The sequence below is a fragment of the Strigops habroptila genome, chromosome 1, assembly GCF_004027225.2.
Source record: "Strigops habroptila isolate Jane chromosome 1, bStrHab1.2.pri, whole genome shotgun sequence".
In the NCBI taxonomy this organism is placed as follows: Eukaryota; Metazoa; Chordata; class Aves; order Psittaciformes; family Psittacidae; genus Strigops; species Strigops habroptila.
In genome coordinates, this window is record NC_044277.2 from 57,170,312 (window position 1) to 57,184,009 (window position 13,698).

General features: G+C 39.1%; 1 protein-coding gene across 1 annotated transcript in view; it reads left to right on the top strand.

Annotated features, from left to right (window-relative positions):
- Positions 1 to 882: 882 nt before the first annotated feature.
- Positions 883 to 13,698, top strand: part of DOK6 (docking protein 6) — a 236,143-nt gene continuing 223,327 nt past the window's right edge. Inside the window, 1 exon segment of the mRNA XM_030494069.1 lies at positions 883 to 1,261. Coding sequence (XP_030349929.1) covers positions 1,196 to 1,261 — 66 coding nt within the window. The 5' untranslated portion in view covers positions 883 to 1,195.

The window sequence follows — 13,698 nt, forward strand, 5'->3', positions numbered from 1 at the left end:
AGAGCTTATGAAGCTTTTATTAAGCTTATCATAAAAATCGAACTTTTATCACTGAAAGCATTTATGAAGTACAAGTTTATAGAACAATAATAAGGTACTCACTTGTCAATCCTAAACATTTGTAGTTTTTCTTTCTGAAGCAATTTAGGTTCATTCTTGTCCATCCCTGCTTTGCATATGACTAAAGTAAACACAAGCAAGTCTAAATATTTTTTTTCTTCCTAATCTCTTCTAAACATTATCTATTTGGTTTTGTTTTGTTTTTTTTTCTTTCCCCAGAAGTCATTCTTTTTGCTAGATCCACCTCAATAAGCAGCTGAAGTAGTTAAAGACATGGTCATCACTGTGGAGGGCACAGAATGCCCATGTGCGACACCTCATTTTTCAAGTTCAGATGGAATTGTGCTTTTTTTTTTTTTTTTTTTTTTTTTTGCTTTTGCTTTTGTAGTTTAGGTATTTGTTTCACCGAGCTAGTCGTGTTGACACAATGTTTGAATATTGGGTGGTGGGCGTCTACTACTCGGCTTCCTGGATACACACACAGAAAGATGCCCTCCTGGGCCGTATTTCCTAAGGGATCTGCCTCCCGTGACAGCGTGGAGACAAGTGGATAAAACCGCCGATCCCGAGGAGAACATCTGGCCTCAGCTCTGCGTCCTGCCAGGAGGCGGTGGCAGTGGCGGGGGGCTTACCCCCACCGGCATCGGGACACGGGCACCGCCTCCTCGCGGACCCTGGCCCGGGCAGCCTCCGAGCCCCGGCAGCGGGCAGAGCCGGCGCTGGAGGCGGGCTCCGCGGCCGCGGCGCCGGGGGCGGTGTCCCCGCTGCGCTCCGCCCGCCGCCCCGCCCGCCTCCCCGGCCGTAGGCGCGGGCAGCCGCGAAGCCGCCGCCGGGTGGAGCGGAGCGGGGCCGGGTTGGGCCGGCGGGCAGGGCGGCGGCGCGGGGAAAGGGAGCGAGCGGGCGGGTGGCGGAAGAGCGGAGCTGCCGCCACCCGTCCCCAGCGCGGCGCAGAGCAGCCGCGGGAGGAGTGCAGAGCGGAGCGCGGCGCCCGCCGCTGCCTGAATGCCAGAGACGCCTCGGGAGCCGGCGGCCGGCGGCACCCAGGAGGGCCCGGGGGGAGAGGAGGACGAGGAGGAGGTGGCGGCGGCGAAGGGGGACTCCGAGCGCGGAGCGGAGGAAGCAGGCAGCGCTGGCCATGGCCTCCAACTTTAACGATATAGTCAAGCAGGGCTACGTGAAAATCCGTAGCAGGAAGCTGGGGGTGAGTGAGCTCTCCCTTCGCCGGGCTGCCCGGGGTGGGGGCGAGGCGCTGGCGGCTCGGGGGGCGGCCCTAGGGGCGGCGGTGCCCCGGGCCGGCGCCGCCAGCGCTGGGCGCGGCGACCTGCTGCTGCCGCCGCCCCTGCTACTCGGACTTCGCTCTCTTCTTCGTGGAGGTCGGTGGGGATGCCCTGTCGGTGCACCTCGGAGAGAGCCGGCTTCGCCCCGCTCCTTCTCCGGGAAGGCGCCGCTCCTCCCTTCTTTCTCAGCGAGCGCCTTCCAGGGTCACTGTCCGCTGAAAGCTTCGCACCGTCCCTGCGTCCTTCCGAGTCCCACAGGTCAGGCCAGGGCAGACACCCTATCCTTGGTTATCTTTAACCGCGCCTGCCCCTCGCCCTGTTGGGGCTTGGATGCGTGAGGAAGGCGCAGGCAGGATCTGTAAAAACTTTGTGCACAGGTTCTCCTTCCATCCCCCTTTCGTTTTGGGAAGGGGGTGTCTTCAGTCAGGGCAAAGTCTGAAAATATTGGAGGCTGGTATCAGAGCAGCCCACGAGTAACTGAGAAAAGTGGGGTGGGGGGCTGGTGCCCGAGGGCATGGGTGCTGGGGAAGGGGAGCCTGCAGCGGCACGGGCGGCAGGCAGGGAGGGAGGGAAGGGGGTGAGACACACTTGGACCGAAAGGCAGATGCAGAGGCTGGCAGTGATCAAAACTAGGGGCCGCGTCTTAGCTGAGGATGACTGGCTTCTACACCCACTGGGATGCTCAGTGAAGCCGAAGATATCGCTATGTTATCAGATTGGCCACGAGCACTTTCCCTGCTGGGGCAGAGCAAGCCTTGAAGGGGCAGTGAAGTTGGAGCAGAGAGCGTTTAGGGCCCAGTGTTTCCTAAACTTCAGAGGGTCCCAGGGCTCATCAGTTCGGGCTTTCTCCTACCCTTCGTGTGTGTGAGAATGAGAAGGCTAAGGGGAGCTGGAAGCATTCAGGCTGCTGCTGGTGCCAATAATCCCAAAAGACCAGGGTCACTGTGAGCTAGAGACTGAACCTGGCTGGGGCTCAGAGTGGTTCTCTGGGTTCACCCATGTTTTTTTCTCCAGGTAGAGAAAAGTACACGGTTGCTATGTGTTCTCCCCTCCAGGAAGGTGGACTGCCTCTCCCCGCTTCCATTGAAACCTAACAGAGCAGGGGCCATGTGAAATCTCCCATCCTCCAAGTTGTGCTCTGAGCTTATCACAGTGCTAATATTTATCTCCTCCTCTTCCCCTCTTTTCACTTCCTCCCAGATGCTGTGCTTTGCTTGCAGACACAGTGTGCAGGATGGTGGGAGACTAATCATAAGCTGACCTTTGGAGCACTTCAGTGCCTCAGCAGGGCTGTTCCAAAAGAGCACAGAAGAGTTTGGTCCCAACCCTTAATAGCACCAACTCAAATGTTTGAGAGATGGTGTGAATTCAAAGAGAATGGATGCTCTTATTAATGATTTTGCATCCTTAGAGTCACTCCATGCATCAGTCAATCATTAGTCTATCTGAAGAAGCAATTTGTAAGCCTTACTTTGTTTCTGGCAGTCCTCTGCTTAACCTTTGCTCATCAGTTTTTCCTCAGCTCTTCAATGTTATTAGATGGGCCCAACACAAAGCAGTGAGATAATGGTGTCCCATCACCTTGATGTTGGTAGCTGGAAGCAGGGTTAATCTATTTGATTTGCAAATCTGTATTTGAAGGCATCTCAGAGTCCTTTAAGTGTGAAATTATGTATATGCATATCTCTCTATATGCAAATACTTTTTTATACCTATGTGTGTAGTGTGTATGCAACAAATGGGGAGTTCATATTACAGTAATCTTGGATGATACTTGCTGACTTGTGAAAATGAAATTATGAAAACAGTGATATGTCATTGCAGCGTATCTTAAGTAGCTTGAATATTTTATTTTGAGACAATCTGATTTTTTTGAGGGGGTGGAAATATAACTCCATTTTTTTTGAGTGGATGTTGTTAATGGTCAGAGTGATTATCATACTTCTACACTAAGCAGAAGTGAAACAGTTCAGACAGTATCAATGGAGGATTTTCTCCTACTGAAGAGGTGTATGGGGATAACGATTCAGACTATACAGCCTCAGGCAGGTGGTGGTATAAGCTTAAATATGACATATGGAGATGCACATCTGAATAAATCTATTAAGTACAATGTAAAATGGATTATGTTTTATAGAAAAAAGCATCAAAATTCAAATGAGTGTGATGGTTGAAAGGTATGAATATGTGCGTATATATCCATAGCTAATTGGATTCTTGTGACTGAATTTTTAAATTAATGCAATTTTTATTCACCATGTGAAACATTAAAGGTTTGTGAGTTTTTTTCCCTTGTGTCTGTCTCAAAGTCCAAACCTTAATAAATTGCACTAGAGCTGTCATAATGTAGGTGAATACAGCAGTTTTCAGGGATATAAATGTCTGTTAACAAATGAATATTTTTAACCTCCAAAAATTGAAAGGAGGGAGGAGACCTATGGCTTCAGGAAATTAAGGGTAAAATAATATTGAAATATGTTAATAGAATTGTATCTCTTGCTGGTTATGTTTCATTCTTATACACTGGAAATCACTGATTCTTTTTTTTTTTTTTTTTTTTTTTGGTCATAATAGTCTACATTCTTTGTATATTGCGATGTCTCCTGAAAAGTAGATTGATTAGAACTTGGAGAGCCGTGGTGACTAATACCAATTTTAGTGCTAGACTTAGGCAATAAAAGTAATTCTAACCTTAAGGCTGGTAGCCAACTCATTACTAAAATTCTTCCAGTGCAACTTTTACTCTGTCTTGTTTTGTGACTGAGGGAGCCCTGGCTGGGAATCAAATGGAAGATACTTCAATATAATGTAACCTATTAAGTTTCAGGTAAAACTGAGTGACATAATACCATAGAGCAAGATCAGATAGCGTATTTAATTTTATTAAAAAAAAAAAATCCAACAATAACAATCTTTGATTTGGTCTGGTAGAATTTAGTTTTCCAAGAATTTTGTTTTCAGAATCCCAAGTTGTAAGTCGTCTTCTGATTACCTCCTTTTATTGATTTTTGTACTTCATAAAATATAAACTGTTTATGATTTCCCTCTCCTCCCCAAGGTATAAGATGTTTACCTCTGATTTATTACAGCTGTACCTTTCTTTAAATACTTGTTACCCTGGCTACCTACCCCCCACATAGCTGCAAATTGGTTTCATAGTACGCATGAGTGCTGTCACCAGTCATGGAGGATGGACAAACGTCCAGACTGAACCATGGTCAGAACTTGGAGCTATTTTGCTACCAATAAGTGATTCTATTGAGAAAGGTTATTTGAAATCAAAGATGAGACTTAAGTCTTGATGGAAATACATGGCAAGAGGTATGTGATAGCTTGCTCTTTACTTTTTTTAAGTGATACCTGATCATCAAGAGTTTTTTGCAGCCTTTTCACCATAATCATCAAGTCTACCATTGGATTTGCGTCTTAATGGACTCCTGTATATTTTCTGACAGTCCAGTATGTTCAAGTAGGCTTCATTTTTCTCATATCTTTAGGTTGTTAAAGTAGCTTCTTTTGATGTAGAGTCAGATAGTCAGCTTGCCAAAATGAGGAGCTTTACCAGCCTCTCTGTTATCTGACATCTGCCTCCATTGGGAATATCACTGTTTCTGCCATGGAGCTATCAGGCCATGAAGAGACATCCAGCCAGTTAGGCCACTTAGCTTGTCTCCTTACTTTTGTTCAGCATGAGCTGTACTTAAAACGTTTCTGTGGTGCCTTGTAATTTTAAATACATATTAAAGCCCATGTAGTAGTCAGTCTCGCATGTATACATGACATCTTCATTGAGGTATCACAAGTGTCGTTGAAACCTAGAAATTGTAGTCAGTGAGGATAATTATAATTAAAACATCTTTTTAAAATCTGTTTTCTTGAAGCCTAAATATGCCTTTCTTTTCAGTATTCTGGCATTCCTGTGCTGTTTGATGTTTTGCTTTTTCTCTCATACTGTATAAAGGAAATACCTCATTCTTGCAGCCATTACATTTGACCTGTGTGACCCTCCTTTGAAATAAATTTGATTGTAATGTGGTGTGCTGTTCAGATCAGTGGAGGTCATTTGTGTAGCATGGAACAGGACTGTGCTCCCTTTGTTCTTTTGGAATCTTTCATACTTGTGTCACATTAAAATTCATATGACACAATTTTATACCGCACTGGCTGTGCTCATAGGCTGAAACTTTATTGTAGCAGATTGGAATCCCTTTGCTGCCTCCTAATAAACTAAGCTGTGGGGATTTCATGCCTTGGAGAAATGCTGTTCCTTAGATGAAAAACAATTTGATGTCACATTAGGAAGTCTAATTAAAACTGAGCATTGTGTCACTTCTATAGTCTTGTTTTGACCCATATCAACCTTCGAAGTAATAATCTTTTTGTTTGTATGGGGATTTTTTTTGTCTTTTTTTATTATTTTCTTTTTCTTTTTTTTTTTTTTTTTTTTTTTTTTGGCATGCTTTGGTCACAGAACAAAAGAATCCTATCTATCAAAAGTTTTCACAAGGTTGGTGAATAAATACTGATTTTCCTGTGTTTCCACATACTAAGTAGAATTATTTCCTGAGTGGTTCTGAGTGGTTCAACTTTAATACTGCTATCTGAAGAGAAAATTGTACCTGTCAGTCATCTTGATTGAGTAATAAGTAACAGGTTGCTCTTAGTCACCAAATGCAAAGTTTTAGCATATAACACCCCCCTATTTTAACTATACTGTTGGATCATTGCAGGTACCTTTTCTGGAAATGAACATAGTGTTTCTCCTTTTGCTGTCAACCATGTCTTCATCAATCAGCATTAGCAGTGCTATGAATATGAACCTCTGATTGCAGCTTGGTTCCTCTTGGAGTAGTGCAGTATGTGTCTTACAAAATCCTAACATTTGCTTGAAGTTGTGTATATATTTAGGGTGAAGAAAGTGAAGGGATCTGCAAAATGTCCTGAGTTTGAGATTAACTGATTGATGGCAACGATTTTGCTAGTGGGTCATGATGAAATCAGAGGGCCAAGTAAAGGTTCTTCTATTACTTCGAATTGCCATAGCATACTCTAAGAACCAAACAAATGAAAAAGCCCAAGAAAATAATGCAGCTTGGAATGGATATCTTTTCCATAGATTATTTTATACTATTTTCTATGGGAAATCTGCTCAGCTTGTTTGAAAGCACTGAGATTGCTGTTTATAACTGCATCCTGAGGATGACCTAAACTATGAGTTACGTCTCAGTGCATGAAAATAATTCAAATGAAACTATAAAAACTTAATTCCTATTTATAATGATTTTTTTAAAATTTTTGTAAAGCTCCAGACTGACAGAATTTAGATGCCAGATTCCTTCCATGTAAAACAGTTCCTTTTTCATGCTAGTTCAAGACCACCTGAAATATGGAATTAAAAGGATTTCACTGTAATCCATTAAAGGAGCTAATCACATTTACTACTTAATAATAAGAGAAAGTATAATTTAAAATACCAATAATTACTGCTTTCAATACTTCTTGTTGCTACAGTTAAATGAATGGATTTGAGGAATTAAATGGAAAATATATGGATTTCCAGTTTGGTCATTATGGAAAGAACAATCATTTTGAGCTTTTGACCAGTTCATATTGATTAAGCATATTGTGCAGGAAATGGAAAGAAATATATGGCAGCCATTGTAAACAAGAACGAAAGTCGAACTTTTTTTTTTTTTTTTTATGCTAATGTTTGTTGTTAAAGAAACTTGTGAGTCAGGCTTGTGGTAAGCACTTTGGAATTGCTGTGTTCCCCAGTTGCTTTTCTTGATGTGCTTTTCCATCTCTTAATTCTCAAGAGGTCTGATAGCCAAAGTTCTATTAATTTTGTAATGGATGGTCCATATTTAAAGGGACAAATAGTTTATCTTTTGCAGATGGCATATCACATCCATGTTATCAGTGGATTATAGATGCTTCTATTTTTACTCTTGTGCATAATATCATTAGCCTTAGTGAGATTACACCTTAGCTATACAAAGATTACACAAGGAGAAGTGTTTGTAAACTCGATCTCTTTCCCTTGTGTATTGTGAGATGGTAAAATTTTGAGAGTTTATTTGTATCTTCTGTAAGGTGATGGCCTTCTGGTTTGGTTCTTTTCATTTAGGAGCCTGTCATTTTTGTCCTAAGATGGACATTAAAGGCTCGATGAAAAGACCCCGAAGTCAGTTTAAAGGTACCCATTAACTTGGGTGGCTTTGGTTCAGAGTCCGGGCAGGAACATTAGCTGTGTGCATAGAACATGAATTTCCTTGTTGTAAAATGCCCTTCAAATCCTGCTCAAAGGAGTTGTCCTTTCTCGAATCGTTAATTGTAGAAGGAACATTCGCTATGAGTCCTTGAAATACACAAGGAATTTTGCATGTAATTCCAGTAGTGAATTTTCTTCCTAGTTTTTTTAGAAATAATCTCTCTTTGAATCATTCATTCAGATTTTTGCAAGCAGTGCAAAATGCTTTAGAGCGGTTGCCTGGCAACAACATATTCAGGCAACAGCATATGTGAATCAGTTGTTAGTTGTACATTTATATATATACATATATGACTGTGTACAGAGAACACATTTTAGATAGGAACTAAAGAGGAGGTTTTTTAAAGAACCTCTCCTTTTTTTAAAAAAAATAAATGTACAAATAAAGGGTTTTGGGTCCACACAACACTGGAAAGTTTGTCTTTTATTTTAGGCTTTGTAAAAGATGTGCTAGTTGAACAGCTTTTCACAAATGCCATGATGTAGTTAATATACTCATATGCAGTCATACTGAGTAATGTTAAGTATTCTCGTTGTTGAAGGTGAAAAATACTTTAATATGTGTAGATGCTAAATTATATCCCTCACTGCTCTTTAATAATGTGTTATTGAAGCAAAATGTGGGTATGTTATACTGTAGCCTTTCAGATCTGTTATATTGAAAATAATAATTGCAAATGTTGTTCAGCATTTTGTGTTTTAATCTCTTCAGTTTGCAATGCATCTCTAAGATTAAAAAAAAATCAGTGTTTTTTATTTAATCATTTAGGTGATTTTTTTTTTTTTTCCAGGTAAAATACATAGTTCTAAATACAATGAAATGTCTGTAATAAAGTCAACAAAGCTAAAGAAGGAAACCTTTTAATCTTGTGGAGAAAGTTTGTATATGGTAGGACAAAACTGCAAACTTAGAAAAGTTGAGGGAAAGTAGAGTTTGCAGTATCTTGACACTTCTGTGTCACATAAATGGTTGCTTTCTTTTACTACTTTTTTACTGTTCAGGAAACATCCCCACACATCATATCTAAGAAGAAAATTTGTGTGATTGTTCAGCGCAGCTCAGAAACCGCTATAACTGGTAGAAGTCAAGAGTTTTTCAGTGAGATTTTCAGCTGGTGTGAGAATTGTATCTACTGACTCCAGGAGTACTCTTATTGACTCTTAGGCAGAGTCTTTCTTGAAAATCTGAGACTAAAACTGAAGAATTTTGATGGATGTTAATACTGAAGTCTACTTAGAAATTAAGGAAGAAAGTAATGCAGTCTGTAAGGTATTAATGAAATGTACTTCTTTTCAGTGAGCTCTACTAAGTCTTCCAGATTTTGCGGCTTTTTAACGATTGTAATGTGTGAAATGTGTCATTACTATCATACTGAGAGGTTACAAGACCATGCAAATGGAGCCTCACAGGAATTACTGTTCACTTCAGATGCACATAAATTAGGAAGATAATTAATGAAAGTGGTAAATCTTTTAAAAGATCTTCTTTCTCTCTGTTGTTCATTTGCCAAACTGGTCCTCATCATCCCCAGTTTATCAGGACTGAACTTTGGAAATGTTGTATACATTAATGTGTCAGTAGGGATTTAGAAGCACACGGCATTAACTAGATCTGGGGAAAAGGTTACACATTGTCTACCCGCTCGAGGAAGGTACCCCTGTACCTGTTTATTGCAAAAAGAATTAATAACAAAATTTAATATCAGAAGTTTTTCACTATGTAGAACCAAATTAGGACCACTTTTTAGCAGAAAGCTCGTCGTACTTCTGACACCCTCTGTTCTTTGTCCCTGGAATATTTTTTTTAGACACTGTTACTCTAAGGTCCTCAGCCCTCAGAGTGAACTGGTATATTCTCTTTTCTCATGCAAGCTTTTTTTTTTCCTGCAAAGAGAAACGAATATATGCGATCTTACAAAATAATAATACAAAAGAGTTTTCTGAAGGAGTAGTCATAATTATTGTCTTTGTACAGTGCCTAGAAAGAGGAGATTGCTTGTGGTTGGCCTTTAGGCGTTATTGTGATAAATAAATATAATCTGTATTTATTATCATTGCTTTTATTTTTTTGTTCTTCTTTATCAAACTACTTGTAGAGAATATAGTCTTTGATAATTACATTACAGTAACTACATTTTCTAGTCCAAGTATGATGAAAGAATGTGAAAAAATAACATGAGGCTTAACTAAGAATGGAGAAATCTTCCATTTTAACTGACCACATACTAAATTAATAATCACTAGATTAGTATGATAATAATAAAGTACTTTCAAATGAAATTGTTCTGCTGATGAAAAGTATTTTTTGTTGATGCAATTAGAATAATACTACTTTCTCTGAATGATAATTATTTTTCTTCTTTAAACTGTAGTTTTAAACTGTGTCTATGAATACCTCAGCAGGATGTGGAGTTTCCTACAAGACAGAAAAAGAACAGGGGTTTCTTGGCCCAAAAAAAGCAAGCTGTACCTGATCAGTGCATGGTCCTTGCAGTTTCTAAATGCCTTAAGATCTGATGTGTAGCAGGCACTGAAGGTCCTCAGCTTCTCGTATAATTCTTAATTAGCATCATTCTTGTTCATCCATCGATTATGCAAGGCCAAATGCTGTGTTGGTCAGATTGTCTACTCTTACATTAGCCATTTTTGTTCTTAAGCTGCATGGTGTTTACCTACTGTCCAAGAGAGCTTGAGACTCATCACCTGGGACGGCTTAAGTTTCATATCTGAGAATATATTTATTGACTTCTGAGTATCAAAGAGGTAGTGAAGATATATTAAGCTGTAACTCTGTATGTAGTACTGAATTTGATGCTTGGTATTATTATTTTCGTAGTTAGTTTTTTGAACTCCATCCATGAATACTGTTACTGATAATCCTGACAAGACTGAGACTTAGAGAGATACAAATACCCAAAGATTTTTTGAGAGCGAGGAGAAATGTAATGCTGCTGTAGTCCTTTAATTTGAAAAACCTTTATGTGTGTATACATATGTATGTGTATAAAAGAACAGCAGCATCCTAACAACAAAGCTTGAAGGTAAATTTTCCATAGTTGTAGCAAGAGGGGTAGGAAATAAGAGATATTTTACTTATTTTTACTTTCTATTGTCCTTGTATCTTAAACTACAGTAAGGTTTTTGAGCATTTTGCACTGTTAATGAAATAACCACAGTCTAGAACACAGAAATCTTTGTGCTTACATGTTGGACTATCTATGAGAAGAGTTAAATTTTAGTCTTTTTCAGAGATGTAATTTGTAATCTTGCATTTTGATTCATTCCATTCTTATTCTCAATTATACTAAGCCCCCTGTACACTACATAAATTAAATTTAAAGCTGCATTAAGGGCCCTTATGCTGCCAGCATAGTGAATGCTGTTAGTGGAAATAGGAAACAGGCTTCCTGAGCTTAACTTTTCTGTCTGTAAAATGAGTATAATCTCTTTTCATCCACCACTTCTTTATTTTGTCTGCTTCAACTATAAACTTATGTTAAATTCTCAATTTAGATATATAGGTTGGCTAGCACTGATAACGATCAAAGCTGTTGTTGGGTGCTACCACTGTACAAAATACATGAGAATAAATCAGAATTTTTAACAGTTTTGATTCACAAGACCATGGAATGGCTGAGGTTGACAGTGACCTCTGGAGGTCATTTTGTCCAACCCTCTTGCTCAGGCAAGTTCACTGTCTATTTTAATATTTTATGAAGACTGTTAGTTTTGTTTGGAAGATACATTTAATTGAATTCTTCTGTGAAATGTCTTTTTTCACAGTCAGCATTTGTTCAGGTATCTGAGTTATTTTATTTTTGTTGTGTATAAAGAAAAATCTCATCTTGAATGGTTTCACTTATAAAAGTAGTTTCACTTGTAAAACTGAAAATGTTAAAGGTACAATTATTCACATCTTGTCTGGCAGAAGAATTCTGAAAGCTGAATACAGTCCATGAGACAATAGGGTTACTGATCTGAAGTTGTGGATATAAATTTCTGACCCAGACATGCAGAAATTAGCCATATTTGCCAAATGCATGTCACAAAATGCAACAATCTTATTTTAAGCAGGGAGAAGTTTTAGAGATTACTGCAACATCTTTTTTGTTTTCTAGTGTGGTGTATTGCTGGTCAGATTTTGATAAGATGACAGAGTTTTCTTATCTCCAAATTTTATAAAAGGCATATTCTTCCACAAAAAAAAAAAGTTTGAAAAACCCATACCCTCTAGACTTATGTGATGCTTTCCGCTAAGTAATAGTAATACCTAGCGTTAAGTTGCACATTTTACCCATTAATATCTCGGAGCTCAGCACAGGGAGCATGTATCTGCATAGTCCCATAGAGGAAGGTCTGTGGGACTTTGTGCAGGTTGTAGGAACAATCAGTTGAGTCCACTTGCAGAGTCTAGAGATGACAAAATGTGTTGTTTTTTGAGGAAATCTACATACACAGTATGTGCAATTAAAAAGCACTACAGAAGCATTTATTGAAAAGAAAGAAATGTATGAAGTTAAAAAGTAGTTAAATTACAGTTTGTCCAGAATAGTAATGCTTGCATGAGCACTTCCAAAAGAGGATTTGTAACAGCTAATATTGTTAGCATACTGGTTTGCCTTTAATCGGAAAAAAAAAATAATTTCCTGCAGCCTTTTGAAATCACTGGAAGATTTGTATTCCCTGCAGTAGGTTACAGCTCAAAGCAAAAAGTTGAAAGGATATGGGGCAGCCCTCGTTAATATGATGTGTATTGGTGGAATATACTCTTAAGCGTATGGAGTGTCAACATACTTAAGATAGTAATGTCTTTAATGAAACCCAGTTCCTTGATCATGTTACATTTTTTCCAATAATTTAATAATACTGAGGTTTAGGGTTTTTTAATAATGAAAATTCTAATTTAGACCCATCCTAAAGAAGAATAAAAGGAAGGGAAATGTCAAAAATAGGCAAATATCCTATTTTTTACTGTAAATACAAAAGTATAGATGAACTAGATCAGCTGGGTTTGGTGGATGTAATTGTTGCTCTCATTAGATCTCGCTATTCTGTATAGGTACATTTTTAATTGTTTCTGGCATGTAATAGGATCAAACAGCAGGAAAAGCTGTGCAACAGGCAAAAAGTTTCTCGGCAGTAAATCTACATTTGCATGTAAATTGTAGCTGGTGTGAATTGGTGAAAGTGAGATTTACAAAGAGCAGAGTAAAAAATTTGACGATCTAACTTCCCTTTTTGGAACAGAATCTCTAACAGCTGTTATTCATGATAATGGTGTAAGATGTATTTAAATATATAAATATTAAAATATAGCAGAAAGAATAAGGAGCAAAAGAAAGGAAGCAGACATTTCTATGCTGATGTTATTGCAGAAAAGCAATGGAATTATTTTTATGGTCCCAGAGTTCTTAGTAAACCAGAATACTGCAGTTTTTTTAAGGTAGAGTAGACATGTTAATGCAAAGGCTCTATTTCTGGAACATAAGCCATTGCACAGTACAGAACTTGCCCAAGACCCAGAGGCCAAGCAGGATATTGGTTATATACTACCATTTCAGGCATTCAGGTTATCTTGAAGAATTGGTTCTGAATGCCTGCAGAGGATCATTAGAGATGACTCTCTTCAAACGTTTCCTGATCATTTGGAATGAAGTTAATGCTTACAAATTGTGAAAGGGAGCTGTAGCTAATGATAACAGCTTACCAGCCAGCGGATAACACTTGCCAAACCATTGGAATTACGCCTCTGAGGTGCTTCAAAAACTGAAGCTGCACAATGATATATAAGGAGGCATCTGTGGAGAAGCCATGGAACACAGTTAGGTGAGATTGGGCAATGAGAGGAAAATTTTTACTGGTGGGCCTCATACTGTACATACTTGATAAATGTTATTGTAGCAGCTTTTATGCAATAATATACATATAGTGTTTTGATGTATTGCTTTGGGATTTTTTGAACTGAAGGAGAAAATAGAAAAGTAAATGTTATTTGTAAATGCTTTTGGCATAACTTTGACACAATCATACCGTAATGCAGTTTATGTCCTAAGAGAACTCAGGGGTTAAAAACATTTCCAAATGTTTTTG